The 19,210-nt window shown below is 52.0% G+C and overlaps 1 protein-coding gene across 4 annotated transcripts in view; it reads right to left on the reverse strand.

The window, feature by feature from the left end:
• Positions 1 to 938: 938 nt before the first annotated feature.
• Positions 939 to 19,210, reverse strand: part of ABLIM3 (actin binding LIM protein family member 3) — a 107,742-nt gene continuing 89,470 nt past the window's right edge. The window contains exons 14-24 of one of the 4 annotated variants that reach the window (XM_045815236.2): positions 18,897 to 18,995; positions 17,452 to 17,499; positions 14,984 to 15,118; positions 13,398 to 13,462; positions 11,987 to 12,134; positions 10,774 to 10,803; positions 10,138 to 10,196; positions 9,315 to 9,375; positions 8,360 to 8,367; positions 7,737 to 7,817; positions 939 to 3,093 (exon numbers count right to left, since the gene is read on the reverse strand). In XM_045815236.2, the coding sequence (XP_045671192.1) occupies positions 2,980 to 3,093; positions 7,737 to 7,817; positions 8,360 to 8,367; positions 9,315 to 9,375; positions 10,138 to 10,196; positions 10,774 to 10,803; positions 11,987 to 12,134; positions 13,398 to 13,462; positions 14,984 to 15,118; positions 17,452 to 17,499; positions 18,897 to 18,995 (848 nt within the window). In that variant the 3' untranslated portion in view covers positions 939 to 2,979. Of the gene's footprint in view, positions 3,094 to 7,736; positions 7,818 to 7,896; positions 8,368 to 9,314; positions 9,376 to 10,137; positions 10,197 to 10,773; positions 10,804 to 11,986; positions 12,135 to 13,397; positions 13,463 to 14,983; positions 15,119 to 17,451; positions 17,500 to 18,896; positions 18,996 to 19,210 lie in introns of those variants that run through there. The other 3 variants (XM_087867876.1, XM_087867877.1, XM_087867878.1) reach the window with 3 other exon arrangements.

A 19,210-nucleotide genomic window follows, 5' to 3' on the forward strand; every position in this document is an offset into this window, starting at 1 on the left:
TTCTCAGCACAGCACTCGCCACCCACTATTGAGGCTCAAAATGCCAAATACTCAACCTCCCAGCCTTCTGTGAAGCAAGGGCATGAATCTGTTCCCTAGCTCTGCCAGTGGGACCTGAGAAGTCCACTGAGGACTTCTGGATAGTTTTCTGATCAAAAGAGACACATAAAGGGAAATTTATTTCCTGTTTTTTGTTGTGGTGGTGTGAAGACTTGATGCCTGGGGCCACAGCAGCCTTTTGTAAACATGAGGGGTCACATCTCAGGACAAAAGCCACTCTACTGAGGATGGTGGAGTGAAGAGATGCAGAGAACCTGGGCTCCCGATGGTATCATCGAACTGCTGAATTGATTACCCCTGCACTTGGATTTCCAGTTGTGCCGGACAATAGGGACTGTCATTGTTTAAGTCACTTTTAACAAGGCACTCCTTACTTGCAGCTGGAAGCATCCTGAATGCTAAGAGGGGCTAAGCAGTCTCTCTAAGCCCAAACAGGGTGAAATTGGCTTCTGCCTCCATCATGGTAATTTTAAGTCCTCTTGAAAGCTGTTTTCTCATCTGTGAGATATATATAATTATTTTTATGTACTCCCTCTTGGGTTGTTACAGAGGCTGACATGACGTGACGGGTAAAGTCTTCAGTGTAGACCTTGGCCCACCATCAGTACTTAATAAAGAACTATTGTTATTCTTGCTGGTTCGGGATCACAGAACCATATTTGTCGGAACATCCTCCCCGTCTTGCAGACCCCCCCCTGCTGCAGGACACAATCTGGGTGATGCTCGCCTTGTCAAGTTTTCTTAATTTACAGGAGGAGAAACTAAGGCCAAGAGAGAGCTGCTCTCTAGATTCTTTTATTTTAGAAAATGTGCACGGTTCGGCCTCTTCCCCTATCACGCATTTCCACTCACACCAGAAACAACAGAAGGACACGGGCCTGGGTTGAAATTATGTGCTTTTATGGGAAACAAAAATACCCAACAACAATAACAAAAGCCCTTCATCTTGCCAAGTTCTTAACCAGTGATAATGAGGCAGTTTCAATGATTGCGTCTGGCTGGGGACATTTCTAAAGGGTCAGGACAGTTGAAAGACACTGGCCAAGAAGAGAGTTGCAGAGAGGGTTGATGTTTTAAATGAGAGTATGTTAGACCTCCTTCTGGCCCCTCATCCTATCATGCTTTCAAGTTACAGTGTCCTCTCAGTTTACAAAGATCCTTCCTGAAATTTGCTCATACACAGTCTCTTCCAGAAAGCGCTCCTTGGTCTGCACCAACGTGCATCTGCTTTCTCAGTAATTCCACAAACATGTTCTCATGCCATCTCCGTCACTTCCTGCTTTACATCCATCACGTGTGAGTCCATGCCTGACGACACCAGTGTTAGCAGGCACGCCTCCCCCCCACAGCCCAGATCCCATGTTGATCATCTCAGGGTCCCCATCTCCCTCCCCCATGCAGTGCTCAGGATACAGTGGGGGCTCAGCATCAGCAGGTGCTCAGTGAGGGTTGCTGGGTTGGAGTCAGTTCTCTATTTGCCACGTCATATCACCAGCCTCGAGAGTCATATGGTTATTTCCACTTCTTCATCTTCCCTCCGTGACCTCAAAATGATCTACGTCAAGGCATCTCCAAGAAGGAACAGACCCCACCACACATTACCAACTGGGGGTCAAAGGTTTGGGGAAGGGAGGAGAGAAGTTAACGTCAAACTTTCATCCCTGCTCAAGGCGGCAAGAGGGCAGGAAAGGCAGCCACTGGGGAAATCCAGGGTGATCACGAGCAGTGTTGGCCAGTGCTTCATTTTGGAATTCCATAAGCAGCCATTCTTCTAAAGGTTTCCCCTATGAAACATGGCCAGCTTTGCAGTGGGAGCTGACGACTGGTGAGGGACTGGTTCGGTTGCCCTTCTAGCCCAGGGACCAGCAGGTGTAGACCAGAAAGCTTTCTTTGGGACATGGCCTGTATTATGTTTAGAAGGGTGTTAGAGGTTGTCTGTTTAGTTGTTCTGTTGGAGCTGTGATGGGAACGTTAGCCCTGTGGTGTGTTGAGTTGTCAGGCACATAGATCATAGTAAGGCTGAAGAATACGGGCTGTAATAATGGGCCTCTCCTCCAAAGGGGGGAAGGGTCAGGAGGTGCTGGGAGCAGTGAGGGTGAGAGGAGGGTCGCAAGAAGTCCTGCAGCTCCAATTCTAACAGGTTCCTTGCTCTAGCTCCTGTTGCCGGCTCCCACACCTTCCCTCGTTTCCACATCGGGGTCAGGCAACGGGGCCAGTTGGAAGTGGTGGAGGGAAGGGAAGTGCTTTTTCTTCTCCTACCATGAGACTTGGACAAGGGAGAGGTTAGGATCAAGGGCAGAAGGAGGTGGACTGAGGAGCTGCAGAGAGGCCAAGGCCCTAGCCACTTCTGTTTGCTGCTGTACTGAGTAGATCCGAGGCCCCCACGGCTAAGTGCATCACCCCCAGAGAGCACCGAACTCCTAACTGGGGGAGATGAGAAAATTCTTCACGGGCTCTCAAAGGTGCTCAGTGAATTTGGGAGATCGCTGTGGATCCTCCCGTGGGAGGGCCCCTCTGGGGCCAGTAAGGTGTGAAAACTGCATGGTCAGCATCCACCCTGGAGACTGGGGAAAGAGCCTAGAAGCAGAGAGAAGACAGATTTCTTCAGGCACCTCCTTTAGGAAAGAGATTTGGACCTTGGGGGACTCAGGTTAAGACAGATGTTTCAGTATAAAAAGGATCCCCAGTAAAAGGATGGGAGTCTCCTCAAATCCCTTCCCAAACCCCAGAGCACTTAGAAAAGAGAAAGTAAGGAGCATAAAAATATCTCAATGATGTGGGCTTGCCTGACAGTACAGAAAAGCAAGTCTCATGGCAGGCAGTGTCTCCCATTACACAAGAGAGGATTATACCGAGCTTCAGTATAGAGATTTTACATATATCTTTATATAAATGCATATATATTTATAGAGCCTCTGCCTAGAACAGCCGGGCTTGCTTCTTCAGTTCATTCCTCTTCCAGAGGGCCAGTCGGTCAAACTCGGAGATGGTCATGCCGAAGACCTGGTAGAACTCCTCCTGGGACAGGTGGCGCTGAAAGGAGGTGGGAGGGGACAGAGAAGGAACAGCTTGAGGACAACAGGTGGAGGCTGGGGGCAGGTGCAGGCAGAAGCGACCCCTGTGTATTTCCTCTGGGTGTGCTGTGCTTGGCACAGTGTCTGACCCTCAGAGGTGTAGTGTGGGTAGTTGAATGCAAGAGTGTGTGCATGAATGTTTCCTTGGAGGGGCCTCCAGAGCTGGTCTGGAGGGGCTTCCCCTGCCCAAGACTCAGGTGGGGATTCTGCTTTACCTAAGTGCCTCTCGATGCATCCTGGTTGACCTCACCTATCTGCATCCTGCTCTTTGCATTCTGTGCCCCAGCGTGTGTATGAATTAATGAGGTTCTTCCTAATTTCAGGAGTAAAAGGGGTGCATGGCCAATATTTTGGGTGTACATCCTCTCATTAGTATTTTCATAAACGATCTGGAAGGCTATTCCTCAGGCCAGTCAATGAAAAAAAATTTCTGTTCATATTTTTCCACCCACTGAAATGTACTTTCGTATCTTTCTTATTTGAAAACAAATATGCCATATAATGAAGCATCATTCGGCATTCCTTGGCAAGTTTCCCTCCCCCTTTCTGCCTACCCTTCCTCTTGCCCTTCCAAGCAGCCTTGAAAGTTGATACATTGTCAAAAGCTTTCTGCGTTGGAAATATATTAACACCTGAAATGTGGCAAAATGTTAACAATTCATGCATTTAGGCAAGGGTAGAAGCATGTTCATTTCACTCTTCTTGCAACTTTTCTGGAGGTCTGAATTTTTCAAAATAAAAATTTAAGTTATGTTTGAAAAGAGATATATAGGGCTTATATCCTCCCTGAAAACCTGCTGGAATCACTGAGATGACCTGTTGGTAGCAATCATGTTAGCTCATTGAATATTGAAGGAGAGTCACTGAGAATTATGCATACGGCCACACAATAATCAGCCAACTGTCTGGCCTCTGTGAGCTCATGTTTTGGCCACATTTCCAGATCCTGAAGCAAAGGTAACTTTGATACTTTTGATAGATATCATTGGTTGCTGGTGGCCTTGAGCTGGTTTTCCAACACCTAACAGCATTTAATAACACCAGTGATTCCTTGCATTGCATTTCTGTCATGCCCGTGACTGTATGGTCACCCCCATTTTTCTCACTTAATCCTTCCAACCCCTCTGAAAACCAGAAATTATTTCTATCCAATGAAAAGATGAGAAAACCGAAAGTCAAAGAGTGAAAGTGACTAACTTGACCAAGAGGGAGGGAGGGTGGGAGGGGGCCTGGGTTTTAAGTAGCAGAGCTGAGACCAAAGGCCAGGCCTTCTGATCACAAACACAGAGCACTCTTGCCACCCCCTTGGCCAATCCCATTACTCATTCATAAATAAGTCTTTTACGAAAAATTTCAAAAATACTCAAAGGGGAGAAAATAGCACAATGTACACCCATGCTCATTACCCAGATTCAGTAGTTATCAAGAGTTTGTCACATTTGCTTCACCTGCTGTGTTTTGCGGAAGTATTTTAAAGCACACTTTAGACATTTTATCAGTTCCTGCCTCTCTAGTGTGCAGGCATCCCCCCCAGAGATGGCAAAACATACTGAAACATATTTTCTTAGGTAACCATGACAGCATGAGCAAACCTAAAAACAATTGACAATAATTCCTCGTAATTACCTAATACCTACCCATAATAATAAAATTCCCCTAATTGTCTCAAAAAGGTCTTTTTACAGTTTGGCTGTTTGAATAAGGCTTCCAACAGCATCCACATATCACATGTGGTTGTTCGACCCCTTCAGTCTCTGCCAGGCCAGACTGTGCCTTCTTTTGTCCATGCTGTCGACTTGTCTATATTTGTCTCACTCACACTCAAGCGAGGGCTGAGAAATGCTGCGGATACGGGGGAGTTCTCCACTCCTTCCATGGTAAAGACTGAGGGGGACTGTCAGTCTCATCTGTTCTTTTTTTGTTGGAGGGTGATGGTTACTATTGATTCTCTAGCTCATTTTCTCTGCTGTGCCCAAAAATCTTTTTTTCATGAGTTTCAGTGCCAAGGAATGGCTGACTCAACTTGAGTACCGTGTCCACTGTAGAACAGTCTGGAGGAGACTGAGGCTCTTCTGCTCTCCCTCTGTGAAGGGCCAGCTGGAGCCTCCTTTCTCTTGCGAGTTCTCAGAGAACCTAATGCCAACGCTTTCCCTTTGACCCTCTCCATAGACTTGAAAGCATAAAGGTGAAGTGAACAGGCTTTAGAGCAAGGCAGATATGGGTGTGTGACCTTGGACAAGTTACTTCACCCCACTGAGCCTCAATTTCCTCTTCTGGAAAGTGGGAGCATCCTAGCACCTACCTCCTGGATATAGTGAGGTTGAATGAGATGGTTCAGGTCATGGAGAGCGGCCCGCACACGGGAAGCACTCCTCGCTGGTCACTCTCACTACTGAAATGATCTCTTCATGTGGCTGTCACATGGTGGAGTCCGGTCCTCATTTCCTTTGATTCATTTCCTCCTCATCCTCTTCCCTGTGCTCGTGTGACCCAGCCACACTCACCACTTGCTGTCCTCACCTGTGTTAGGGCCTTGCCTGTGGCTTTTCCCTCTGCCCGGGATGCTCTTCCTTCTTATATAAGCATGGCTACCTCCCTCTCCTATTTTGAGCCTTTGTTTGGATGTCAGGTACGCAGTGAGATCTGCTCTGACCGCCCAATTTAACAGTGCCACTTACCTCTCCCTCTAACCCCCAATTCTCTGCTCTCATTTTACTTCTTCCCTCAGCCCTATTAATTTCCCATGTTCTAGATCATTTATTTATTATTTGTGTTATTTAGGTCTGTCTCCTCAAGTGAGAATTCTGGCTCCAAGGGGGCAGGAGTCTCTGTTTTGTTCACTGATATACTGCCAGCACCTAGAACAGGGCCTGGTCTATATAATGGACTTTCAATAAATATCTTCCGGGTGAATGACAATCTACATGCTGAGCTCCTTGAGAAGCTCTTCAGTCCCCTCCTTGAACGGTGCAGGGGGCTAGGACAGTGTTTGTAGCCCTGTGGTCTCAGCTCAGGCTCCGTGGTTGACAACCCTGAGAGCCTCTGAAAAATACCAGTGCCTGAGCGCCTTCCCCAGATTGCAATTTAATTGGTCTAGGCTGGGGTGCAGTATCGGTATTTTTAAGAAGCTTCTGATTCTTAGGGCAGGTTATACTTCCCTGGTCGGAGGTTCTGGGTGTCCTGGAGGATATAAGAGGGCAATTGGTCCTCCAGGATCAACCAGGTTTCCATGCCTTAATGCTGGCTCCACTGAGCTGCCCTGGGAGCTGTCCCCTTCAGCACCGGCAGCTACGCAAGGCTGGACGGTAAAGGAGGCCCTCGTTAAAAATGTGGGGATAATCACCGGCTTGCTAGGCTGCTAGCCCAGCCTGCTAGAGCTGGAAGGACTCACAGAGCTTCCTGGCTTGCTCACATTCCCCTCCCTCTGCTCCAGCCCTTTATTCTGGGCAAATTCTCAGCAGCCAGGTGAACGGTGGTTGATATGCTCATCCCAAGGGGTGCTGAGCCTCCTCTCTTAGAAACCTGCATTTGAATTTCACAAACATTTTCCAATGTTCCCCTGGTTCGGGCCTCATGGTCGAGGACTGACCATCTTTGTCAGAGGAAATGGATAGCTCCCTGCTCTGATACAAAGGAAGGGGAGAGGCGCTTGATCTCCACTCTGGACACAGTGCTGGGAGAGGCTGGAGGAGGGCTGAGGGACACATCCTGGGAAGGTCTTAGGAGCCCTGGGACACACGCATCATTACAGGGGGTCCTGAGGAGTGAATAGGCTGGCAAGTTGGGAAGGGCATTCTAAGAGAGGGAGAGGCAGGGAGAAGCACCGTAGAAAGGGCAGAGTGTGCTCTAGGATCAGAGGCCCAGGCACCGGAAGTCCAGGCCAAGTGGAGCGGACTGCTGGAAAGCCCGATGCTGTGCTCAGCCCTGCCTCTGTGCTTTATTTGTGCTGTCCCACTCATCATGATGCTCTCCTTCCCCTCTCCACCCATCCAAACCTGCTCCATCGAAGTCTTTGCATCCAGGACACAGCCAGACTCTGTGCCAAGGGCTCTGTGTGTAGTGCCCATTTACTTCCATGGGCACCTTGAAGGAAACACGACAACGGCCCCACTCCACAGAGGAAAAAACTAAGGTTTGGAGAGATTGTTACTTGGCCAAGCTGTCTGCCTAGGGATGGCGGGACCAGGGCTGGACCAGGAATCTGATGCGAGGCTACCTCATGCTTTTACCTTCTACACAGTGTTGACTCCCTTGTGCTCCCCACGAGGAGCACCGGTTTTCTGTACCATCCTGCAGAAAACCAGTGCTATGTTTCTTCCTATCAACCAGACTGCAGGCCCCTGCGGGCGGGAACCACATCTAGCTCTTAAGTCTGCAGAAGCATCAGGTGGGGACACTTCACTGCTGTGCACCAGACGCTAATCGAATGCACTGCAATGTCTAGTCTTAGGCTAAAGAAACCAGGTTGGCCTCTCCACTTTTTCCACAAGCTATGTGACCTTAAAGCTCTTCGTTTTGCCTGCCCTCTTGAGCTGGGTTACAATGGGCAACTTCTGGAATCCTTTCAAACCCAAAGGCTCCTGCTCAGTTTTCTAGACTCACCTCTAAACGCGTCCGGTCCACATCCTTGGGCAGCCGATTTCTTCCTCTTGTAGTCACCAGCAGCAGCTCATAAGGGTAGATCTGAGGAGAGAGGACAGGGTGGGGGTGGGGCACCAGGCTGGCTGAAGGTGGTGGGCTTGTCCCTCCAGCCACATTTTGTGTCTGGGCACCCTCCTCTCCCCAGAGAGGGCCAGAGGTGAAATTCTGGAGGAAGGGCTGTGTCTGTTCTCCTTGGGGGTGCCTGGCGGCCTCAAGGCACCTTCTCCCCAAAGGCAAAACCCGAGTCCCTTAATGCTGCCAGGAATGAGCTTGGTGGCATTTGATATTAATGTGGCATAAGGCCTCCTAATTGTAAATGTCTAATGTCTGGTGATTGGGAAGCCTTCAGAAAGTCTCTGAGGCCCACGGGGAATTGTCTGATTTTAGTGGGCAAGACACATGGGGCAGAATTCAGGGAAAGGAGGCCAAGGAGGGGCTGGAAATGTTGGGCTGAAGAGGACCCTTGAAGTTATTTATTCGATAGCCCCTTCCCTGAGTAGAGAGTGCTGTCATCTTTCTGCTGGGTCCCAATGTAGCAGCATCCAGGGTCTCAGAGACCCCCAGAGTCTCTGTATCTCCTTTACCTTGTACTCTGTGGAGAGAGAAGAGAGACACACAAAATGGAAACATGTTGGTTTTCCCTTTGCATCACTAGACTAGCCTCTGTCTTAGAGTCTCTGTCCTTGTCGAATACACCCCAAATCAAGGCTGGGAGAAGCACAATGCATAGCTGGAGACAGGGGCTGGGCTGATCCCGAGATAGGGTTTTATTTTATTTTATTTTATTTATTTTTTTTTTAAGATTTTATTTATTTATTCGACAGAGATAGAGACAGCCAGCGAGAGAGGGAACACAAGCAGGGGGAGTGGGAGAGGAAGAAGCAGGCTCCTAGCGGAGGAGCCTGATGTGGGGCTTGATCCCAGAACGCCGGGATCACGCCCTGAGCCGAAGGCAGACGCTTAACCGCTGTGCCACCCAGGCGCCCCCCGAGATAGGGTTTTAGACGAAAAATGACTTTTGAGATAATCAGAATAGCAATAAGAACAATCTGAGATTGTGAAGCCCTCGGGCAAGACCCTCCATCCTCAGAGGAATCCTCCAGCATTTTGATGCGGGCTTGTCTTCCTGCCTGAGCCTGCTTGTAGGAGCCGCTGGAAGCGGGCAGGGGAGCATCACAGGCAGAGAGCGCGAAGCTCATGGAACATTTGCTGGGAACAATGTGCATTTGGCTCTGAGTGTTTCCCTCCACCCGGGGCTGGCAGGCAACTCTGGCTCAGCAATACGACTCTGCAATGGTTCTGGGAACCCAGATGGGACAGATGGCCTGGAGATCACCCAAGGCCAGGGACTCGAGAGGATGAGGGAAGAGGAGGGGAAAAGGGAGGGAATGGGAAGTGAAAGGGAGTGTGGGAACTCGGGGTTTGGACAGAGCCCAGCGTAGGGCCAGAATCCCGTTTGTGGAAGGTCAAGCGCAGTCACGCAGTCACGAGCAGTGCATCCAAAGCCACTGTTGAGTCCCAAGGGAGGCTGGCACTCACCTCGCATGCCCCAGTTGACGGCGTTCATGCTGTCATAGTGGAAGAGGTCTGCGCTGGGTGTCTGCAGGGGAGACAGAGCCAGGGCTGGCCTGAGCACGCTCACTGCTGCCTTCCTGAAGCCCTCCCCCGCTCCCGAAAATGGCCCCTCTCAGAGAAGCCTCCGTCTCAAGTCAGGCTGACCTAACTCAGGCCACACCCCCGCTGCCTAAGGGTGGCACGTAGTAGGCACTCGATAAATACTCATTTCTTGGTGAACTACATTTCATGCTTTCTCTTGCTGCTCTGATACCACTTTGCCTATGAAATCTGCCCTGGCAGCTCTGCTGAAATTGCAAGGGTGCCTGGGGGCTCAGTCAGTTAAACACCTGCCTTCGGCTCAGGTCATGATCACAGCGTCCGGGGACCCCCTGCTTCTCCCTCTCCTTCTGCCCCTCACCTGCTTGTGCTCTCTCTCTCTCAAATAAATAAATAAAATCTTTAAATAATAAATAACTAAAATTGCAAGTTGTCCCCTCCCCAAACTGCTAATCCCCTTTATCCTGCTCCAGGTTTTCCTTTTCTTCCCCCTAGCACGTTACGACCTTCTATATTCTCTATAATGTGACTTGCATACTCTTGACCACTTGTTTTCGGTTTCTCTCTACAAGAATAGAAGCTCCAAGGGGCAGGGGCCATGGATGCATTGCAAGTACCCGGCGTATATGAAAGCTTTCAATTAATATCTGTTGCATGAGCAAATGTCATGTCTCGGCTCTGAGGGTGTGGCGCTAATGCTGGACTTGTTAACATCTTGGGGGCAACGTCCCAGCACAGCTTCTCTTACCCTGTGCAGCCCGTTCCTTCGGTAGGCAGGCAGGGAGGCGGATTTGGAGATGAGGGGGTCTGAAAAGAAACAGCCAAACAATTCCCAGGAGCCCTAAGCCAGGGGTCCCTGTCCCAGAGGCCGTCTGGCTGCATATGGCCAATAGTGTTCCCCGACCCGGTGGGAAGTGGGAAGAGGCAAAGGCCACCAGCTCCTCCCCCTGCTCTACAGACACGCAACTGACCATCTTAGAGACGCCTCGCCTGGGCAGAACTCCAGGCCTGCACGAAGCCCATGCACACAGTCTTGTGGCCTCACCCTACACACATCTGTGCTCCTGTGATGAACCCCTGTGTCCTGGCCACAGGTGGCTCTGGACAAAGGCCCTGGACTCGGAGTCGAGCTCAGAGCCCAGACAGGTAGGCTCCCACATGGATGGAAGGGACTCCAGTTCTTTCTTTCTCTCTGGGAGCTATTGGGCTTGGCAACCCTGGTTCCAGAGCCAAAGATGGAGGCCTACGTCTGACAAACACAATGGGGTGGACCATTTGAGATCAGGACTGTGCTGGGACATCACAGCTACAGGGGACCCACAACCAGCTCAGCTCTGGCTCTCACAGGACACGACAGGCTGAAGGTAGGGCAGGCAGAACATACCGCTGTCAGCCAAGTAGTGGGACCGAGGGGCTGCAAGAGAGAAAAGCCAGAGATCAGCATTCATGGGGAGAGAGAGACATGGTGGAAAGTTCATGGGACAAACAGACCTGGCTCCCATTCCTGGGCTACCCTAGCTGGTGGGGAGAAGGGGCCTCCTCCACTACCTCCTTTCTCACTGGTCCATTTCCAGGAGCTGCTCCTGCCCCGGGGGCAAAGCAGGTGCTCTGTGATATTTGCTGCCCGGATGCCATTGAACAGAACTGGGCTTAGAACGGCACTGGCGCATTGCGCAGAGCCCAGAGCCAGGAGCTGGGAACAGTGTCCCTACCTGGCCAAACAGGGAAACAGGCTCATCAATTTAGGCTGGCTCTGCGATTAGCAGATACCTAACTTCTATACGTTACTCCATTATGATTTGGTTTTCTTGTAGTAAAATGGAGAGAGATAGCGTCTCCTTTATAGGTGAAGAATATATGATATATAGTACCATAAGGTATTAGCACAGTGGCTGACAACATACAAAACACTCAATAAAACTGGCTTTATCATCTTGACCACCACAATCTTCAATCTCAGCTAAAGTCAAGGTGCAGTGTGGTAAAGAGGGAACAGCTTTTGGCCTTGGAGTTCCTCTGACTTGGGCCTGATCCTGGCTCTGTCATTTACCAGCTTATTGACCTTGGGCAATTAGTAAGCTCATGTCTCTCATCTGTAAAGTGGGTGATAATAATCCCTCTACATTCCCAGTCTTTGTGAGGACCAAGAGTAATAATGTATTGAATTGAGATAGGATTTCCCGGCAGGACTGACTCCCACAGGGGTAAGAAAGGGAGGGAAGCATGCATTTGTCCAGAAACAGGGAGAAGCTTACAATGAGAGGATCTCTGGGCAGAGTGCTTGCATCAAGCGTCTGCTTGTTTACTTCCTGTGATGGGGGGCTCACTACTTCAAGAGCCAGTCCCTTATATCTTTGGGCCATTCAGGCTATTAGAAGACATTTTTCTTTACACTGAACCTGACTACAAGTCACAGCTTTCAGATGCCCCAAAGAAACAAATGCCTGCTCAGGGCAGAATAGGGTCTTACTTAGTGCCCCATGCAGCACCTCCCCAAGTCTGTATTCTAGACCCAGGCAGGGCCGTGGGAGTTCAGATTCTTTGAGGGAGTTGACAGGAAGTGCCCCCAGCCCACAGACTTCCAGGGTGGTGCTTACAGCCATTGAGGGACATCTCATAGCCAGCTGTGTGCAGGGCTTCCCGGCTGCTGGTGGAGCTCCGGGGCGGGGTCCAGGGATCCGCGTAGGAGCTGGACCGGGCCTTCATCTCCTCCTTCAGAATCAGGCGGCCGATTCCGCTCTGGAGCTGGGCGTCGGGGGAGGACCAAGATGAAGTGGGAGGGAAGCAGACAACAGGAAGCAGAACAGGCTTGGGACAAAGGCCGGGTGGCCAGATTGTGGGGAACCTCTGTCATTTTCACCTTCCCGTCATCCCTCCCTTCCCGCAGCTGCCTTTGGGACTTCGTCTCTCTTCCACAAGTGGTCCTGAGATCTGGGGAGGGGGAGGTGGGTCTGATGGAGGGCACCGAAAGCCTCAGCCTGGCCTAGGGCAGGTGGGTGGAAGGCTTCAGCCAGGCCAGGAAGGGCCTTCCTTGGGACTCTGGTTGTTGCTGGCACTCATCTCTTTAAAAACATTTTTTATTGAGGTGAAATTCACATCTGATACGATTAACCACTTTAAAGTAAACACTGCAGTGGCATTTAGTACGACCACCACATCTGTCTAGTTCCAAACAGTTTTGAACGCCCCCCCCCAAAAAAAAACCAAAAAGACCCTGGACCGAGTAAGCAGGCACTCCTTCTCTCTCTCCCCTCCCGGGCCCTGGTGTTCACTAGTCTGTGTCTGGCCCTGTGGGTTTACCTACTCTGCACATCTCGTATCAATGGAATCATCCAGTATGTGGGCTTTGGGGTCTGGCTTCTTTCCCTCAACATAATGTCTTCGCGGTTCGTCCGCACTGTGGCCCGTATCAGTCCTTCGTTCCTGTTTCTGTCTGGGTAACGTTCCGTTGGACGCATGCACCATGATTTACTTCTCCATTTGTGAACGGATGGACATTTGGGCGCTTCCCCCTCTTGGCTCTTGTGACTAGTGCTGCTATGAAGACCATGGACGTGTGCTTGTTTGAGTCCCGGTTTTCAATTCTTCTGGGTAAGTACCCAGGAGTGCAATCGCCAGGTCATAGGGTAGTTCTGTTTAACTTTCCGAGGAACCTCCAAACCATTTTCCCCCGGTGGCCACACTACTTTCCACTCCCACCAGCAGTGCATGAAAGCTGCGGGCACCCACTTGTCACCACAGAAGAAGAACCTTCCCCGGGCATGAGGCCAACGCAGCGGTGAGCCAGCACAGGAGAAGAGAGAGACAACTTTCCTATGGCAATTTGCTGAACAGCCGGATCTAGCCATACCTGAAACTTCCCCTCCCCTTTAACTTTTGGGTTATGCAAAGCTACATGTTTCTTTTTTCTACCGTAAGTGGGTTTGAATTTGGTTTCTGTCACTAGCAAATGATCAAATCCTCAGTAACACCTGTCTAGGCATCTCGTCCAGGGTGGACGCCACTCACCTTGTGCATGCTGCGGTCGAAGTCGTCCTCCTCTCCTCCAGATGAGAACCTTCTGGCTCGGGGCACTGCCAAAAGACAGCTAGGATCAGCTCCTGCGTGTGCTCCCCACTCAGCCTGCCCCCGGCAGAGGGCCTAGAGGGATACAGAGCCTCGGCAGGTGGGGGTTTCCTCTCAGCCCCCGCACTTTCTAGCCGAGTGACCCTGAGCGAGCGTACTTTGGTGAACAGCCCCTCCACCGGGGGCCTCCCGTACGGAGAGGCCCAGCAGCCCTTCCCATTCCCGGGCGTGAGGAGCTGGTGAATCCGACTGCCCAAACCCGGCTAACAAGCCTCGATGTTGGGACTTTTCCCGCCACTGGTGGGAGAGAGAAGTCCTCTTTCTGTCCAGAGTAGGATATAAGCCTCGACGGGCTGGAGCTCATCTTGCCACAACCGGGGCAGGGCCAGCCTGAGAACGGAGCCACCCCAGGGATAGGACATGCTCTGACGATGGTGGCCATTCACCTCTGCATCCAGTGGTGCCTCAAAAACTTTCACTTCCATGACCCAGAAAATCCCTGTGTTGGCTTAAGCCGATTGGAGTTCTTTCTGTCTTTGGTTTGTTCTTTCGTGATTGAAATGCTGTAGGATCCCTCCACCCACCACGTCTCCCCCCAGACACGTGTATCTCTCGGAGATCTCGGTCTGCTTCGGGGTGTAGTTGTGTTGTGTCTTAGCTCCTTTTCCAAATGCAGTTTTTGAGGGCAAGGAAGGGCCCATCTCCGAGCTCCTGTGAGGCTTTGCTCAGAATGGACGTTCAGTTAGGAAAGGTGTGTGCTGAGTCAAAAAGGAGCTTGATGAAAATGCATCCCCGTGCTTGAAAGAAACAGCTCGAGATGCCCGACTGGGTGGGATGGCGCCCCGAGGACCATGAAGACTGCAGCAGGGTGCCTACAAGAGTCTTCCATCCCGCACAAACTCCCTTTTCTAGCTTCCAAACCGCTTTCCACCCCAGAGCCAAAGTGGTCTCTGAAACCCACGCATCTGATCCTGTCACCTTCAACGGCTTCCTACTGTTTAGGATAGAGACCCAAATTCTTGCTTCAGTGCACAAGGCCCCGTGGGATCCAGCCCCTTGTGCCCCACCTGCTTCCCTCCCTCTCTGGCTCCCCGTTAAGCTGACAGCCTTTCCTTTCTTCCGGGGGAGCCTGCCCTCCCAGCCGGGGTCTTTGAAGATGTGATTCTATACTCTGCTGGCTTACCTCCACCCCACTCTTCCTGTGGCAGCTGAGGCTCTGCTTTGAGACGGTTTCATCACCTTCCAGGCTGCACAGCATGCCCCTGCCATCATCTCCCCCCTCCTGTGTGTCACCTCCTTGCTGCACGTCACCTCCCTCTCCAGCTGGAACCTGGGTCTCCTCCACAAAGGCAAGGACCTGGTCTATTTCACTCCCCAGTGGCTCACTAGAGCCCAAGGCTGGCCCTCAGTACACGTTCACTGAATTAATAAATGAACAACTGTGTGGAGGAGGGGGCAGCCGTCCTAACTCTGGGTCCCTGGCGCAGGTGACAGGGCTCTGGTCCAGGCTCCTCTGTGGAGCGTGTTACCTTTGGGGGACCCATGGTAGGTCCAGTACTCGGACTCTGCAGCATAGTAGGGGTCCGGTGAGTAGGCTGGACTGTACTTGGAGGCCTGGCTGATGTCTTCACTTGTTTTGCTCTTGGTTGCTGTTGACAAATCGCCTGCAAAGGACCCAAGGAGAGAGCTTCAGGGAAGCAGAGTGTCCTAGAAGAGTGTGCTGTACACTTTTTACCTGCCTCGGCCAGGCTCCAGCCCAGGGGAGTGAGGGCACTTTGAGGCCAGGGTCTGGAACACAGAGCATCAGAGCTGGAAAAGCCCTGAGGCCAAGCCCCTCATGTTACAGCTGAGAATCTGGATGCCAAGGAGGGGAAGGGGCTTGCTGAAGACCACACAGCAAGTAGACCAGACTTGGACCGGACCCCAGCTCAGGGCTCCTGCTACCACATTCCATGGACTCCCAGGTCTGCTCCCAAGTGAACACTAAGGCCATGGCTCCTCCAAGTAAGATTAGACAGGTCCCAGGTGATCCCATGCCCTTACCTTCCTCAGCCTCTACAAGCCTGCCTTGTTTGGGATTTGAGCCATACCTAGGGCGGAAGTGGCCAAGGACGGCCATGCGGCATGTCAACTTCCTCCTCACGCTGAAATGCCAAACCTTGCCTGGGGAGACGCTATGGCCCAAAGAAAGGAGCACTGGACAGGGAATCAACAATGCTGGGTTCTGGCCCCGGCTCTGCCACTTAACTTAGCTGTAACACTGGGTACGTCCTGTCCTTCCCTGCCTCAGTTTCCTTATTTGTAAGTATCTGAACTGGTCAGCTGGTTTAGGTGCCCCCCAGCTTTAAGCTTCCACAACATGGACCATCAGACCTACTGCAGACACAGAACCTTCCAGGTTCTGGTTCTTCCAGACCATCAGTGACTTTAGCACAGCCCAAAGCCTGTCGAGAGGCTGACTAGGGCCGAGAGAGGGCTGGGGAAACAAGGGCCCCTGACCATCTCTCAGGAGAGAAGTGACAGGGACAGCCTCTCACCCCGTGCAGCCAGAGCAGGAGAGGGGCCTGGGGTCGGCCTCTTGCCAGCTCCAGCCTGTGCACCCTCCCCCAGCAGCACTGGCTTCCAAAGCTTCCAGAGCTTCCAGATTCTCTTACACTGGGGTCCTGGGCAGTCCCTCCCACCCCAACTGATGTCATTCAGCCTTTGCACGTGCCCGTTTGTCCATGCAATTCCCCTCTACCCCAAACTCCTCCAGAGCCTGCTCTGGCACTGCCCCTCGAGCCCTTCTGGAAAATCCCACACAGTCCCAAAGCGTCTTGAGACCTGGGGCCCCTTTCTGGACAAACTGGCTTCGTCACAGTTGGTACCTTTCTGTGGCCCCTTGGGGTACATGGCTTGTCCTTCACAGCCACACAGAGATAGGGCCCCTCTGAACCTGAGGACGTTTGTCTAAATTGTCAGGTCTTAAGCCAGAGCCACCATTTGTATTTGTCTGGCCCCTCTACCCCTCAGTGAGCTCAGATCCCAGTACCGGGCTGCCTCCGCCTGTTTCTGTGGTTTTCCGATTCTGCACTCCCCTCTGTTACCAGGTAGACTGTAGTCACGGTGGCGGGGTGGGGGTGGGGGGCACAGGGTCGCAACTGCACCTCTGCTCCTCAAGGCAAGGGGTGTGCTTTGTCAGCTAAGGCTCCGTAAGTGCGTTTGCAAGAAGGAACAGGAGGTCTCAGTGATGCCTGATTTGGTGGTTCCCATACGGAGCGCAAGTAGGAATCATGAATGAGGCCGGTTACCCTGCAGATTCCTAGGTCACACTCCCAGTGTTTCTAATAAGAAAGTCTAGGGCAGGGGAGAGGCCAGGACATCTGTTTTTTAAATAAGTGTCTCAGGTACAGGTGGTCCACGGACCATTCTCAAAGAAACACTGAATGAGTGGAAGAATGAAGGCACCCTCATCGAAGCCCTGCTCCTTTCTCATCCGCATCTCCTCTCCAAGCCTTCATTGACTCTCAGGACACTGTAACTGAGAATAGCTTAGAGCAGTAGTTTCCAAGCTGGGGCGGGCTTTGGAAGCCCTGGAGAAACTGTTACAAACACAAAATTGCGATTGGCAGGTCCAGGGTGGGGTGCAGGAGTTGGTATGCCTCCCGCAGGGTACTAACGACCGTCAAACTTGAGCATCCACGCCTGGGAATGCTCCCAGTGCACGTGCGCTTGCCAAGGGCTGCTGTGCCCGAGGAATCTAGGACACCAGACAGTGGGGACGGGGGTGGGAAAGGAGGTGGGAAAACATTTAGGGGACACGAGGCCTTTCTTGCTCTTTTGAAGTGACACCAAACTCCTCTCCAGTGTCACCTCAAGTGACTGGGGGATAGCCAACAAGAAAGGCCAAATTGCAGCCTTGCGCGTGTCCCCTCCTGGTGGCTCAGGTAGACCATCAGCAAAGATGGTTACCGGCCCCGCCCCCTGTCTGGCCACGCCCTCTCTGCCCGGACCGTACCATGCCGTTTGTAGATCGGGGGTTTCCGGTAGATGTTACTCTCTCCAGCTGCCAGGCAGACAAGGAAGGGACCATGGGGAGGAGAGAGAGAGAGATATAGAGAGGGAGAGAGGAGGAAGGAGACAGCAGTCGGTCAGCTGATCTCAGAAAGAGAGGCAGTCAGCATCCTTCCCGAGGGTCCATCATCTTTCCCTGCTGGACCTGCTCTTCCAAAACTCAACTTCCAACCTCAACCCATGAGGTTCTAAGAAAGGTGAGGGCAGAGGAATGGATGGATTCTAACGGTGCTGAGGAAGGGACTGGGGCTCGAATGGTGGGCATGCAGGCGCGAGGCAGCGCGTGCTCAGCAGGACCCCATGCAGGAAGGTGTCCCCCGCCTCCCCCCAGCAGCCACGCCTCATTCCACATGAAGTCTCCAGAATGCTGCAGCCGCCCGTTCAGCATGACCGGCCTCCCACTCCCTCAAAAACAGACAGGATGGGACCTTTCTGGGGCAGTTGAGAAAGGTATAGATGAAAAAGCAGGATGAACTCCTGGAGAAAAGTGGGGAGTAAAATTCTGAGCTCAGAGTTGGGAGACCAGGTTCCAGGCCCAGCTCTGCTGAACTCAGGGGGAGCCCCTGTCTAAACCATCTACAATGTCACCTGGCCCCTGCCTTCCTTTTATGTCCTATCGCTCCCCTCCTGCTCACCATTTCCAGCCACGCTGGACTGCTACCAGTTCAGTGTTTCAGGGCCTTTGCACTTGCTATGTCCTCTGCCCAGGACTTTTTCCTTAGGATCTTCACACGGCTGGCTCCTTCTCAACTTTTGACCTCAATGTCACCTGCTACAAGAAGCCCTTCCTGACCACCCTACCTAGCCCAGCCTCCCCCACCCCAGTCACTCTATCACAATGCCCTGTCTTATTATGTTTACTGCACATATCATTTACCTGAAATTACCCTTTTACTTGTTTGTGTACTCATTTATTAACTTTCTCCCCATGCACAAACACCATGAAGGCAGGGTCTGGGCTAGTTTGAGCACATTTGCAACCTCAGGGCCCAGAACAGTGCCTGGCTGTACAGAGGGAACAGCGGAAAGGCTCAGGGAAGTTAAGGAACTGGCCTGAGGTCACAGGCTTCTCAGTGGTGGAATTGGGATTCAGTCCCAGGAGTTTTGATGCAAAAAGCGCATGACTTTCAGGGCGGTTACTGCCTCGTCCCATCACGGCCCTCAGACATCCGAGGCACTTTTCCGGCTGCTTCCTGGCGGGCTTGATCAGGGCTGGCTGTGTCATGTGGGTGGACTAAAGCCCATGGGCGTGTCGGGACTGCAGGGTGGGTTAGTGTGGGTGACTGGTTAGGGAGGGTCCCCAGGAAGCGGCTTCTCCTGCTGCCGGTGCCGGTGCCGGCGACCCCGTGGAGCATGCACCCATGCTGGAATTGCGGGCTGGCAGCCTACCTGGGATGTGAAAGTGCTTGGGAGCCTGGTAAGAGGTCGGAGTGGAGGACCTCACATCTAACTGGCTATGGTATGGAGAGCTCCGGCCACTCTCGGGCCCTGGAGCGCGCAGGCAGTGGTCCCCAGAGAGAACAGAGGCACAGAGAAAACAGGCATTACTGCGGTGGCAGTTAAGGCAGCAGTGACATGATGACAGCAGGGATGGTAGGGAGGGGCTGTGCTCTCATGCACCATGTCTGCAGAAAAAGCTCGAGCCTCTTTTCTAGCCTCACCCCAAAGTCAGGTGGTAAGCATCAACTCCACTGAGCTTCCAG

Source organism: Ursus americanus, chromosome 15 (assembly GCF_024610735.1).
Source record: "Ursus americanus isolate L20-20 chromosome 15, mUrsAme1.1.p, whole genome shotgun sequence".
Classification (NCBI taxonomy): Eukaryota; Metazoa; Chordata; class Mammalia; order Carnivora; family Ursidae; genus Ursus; species Ursus americanus.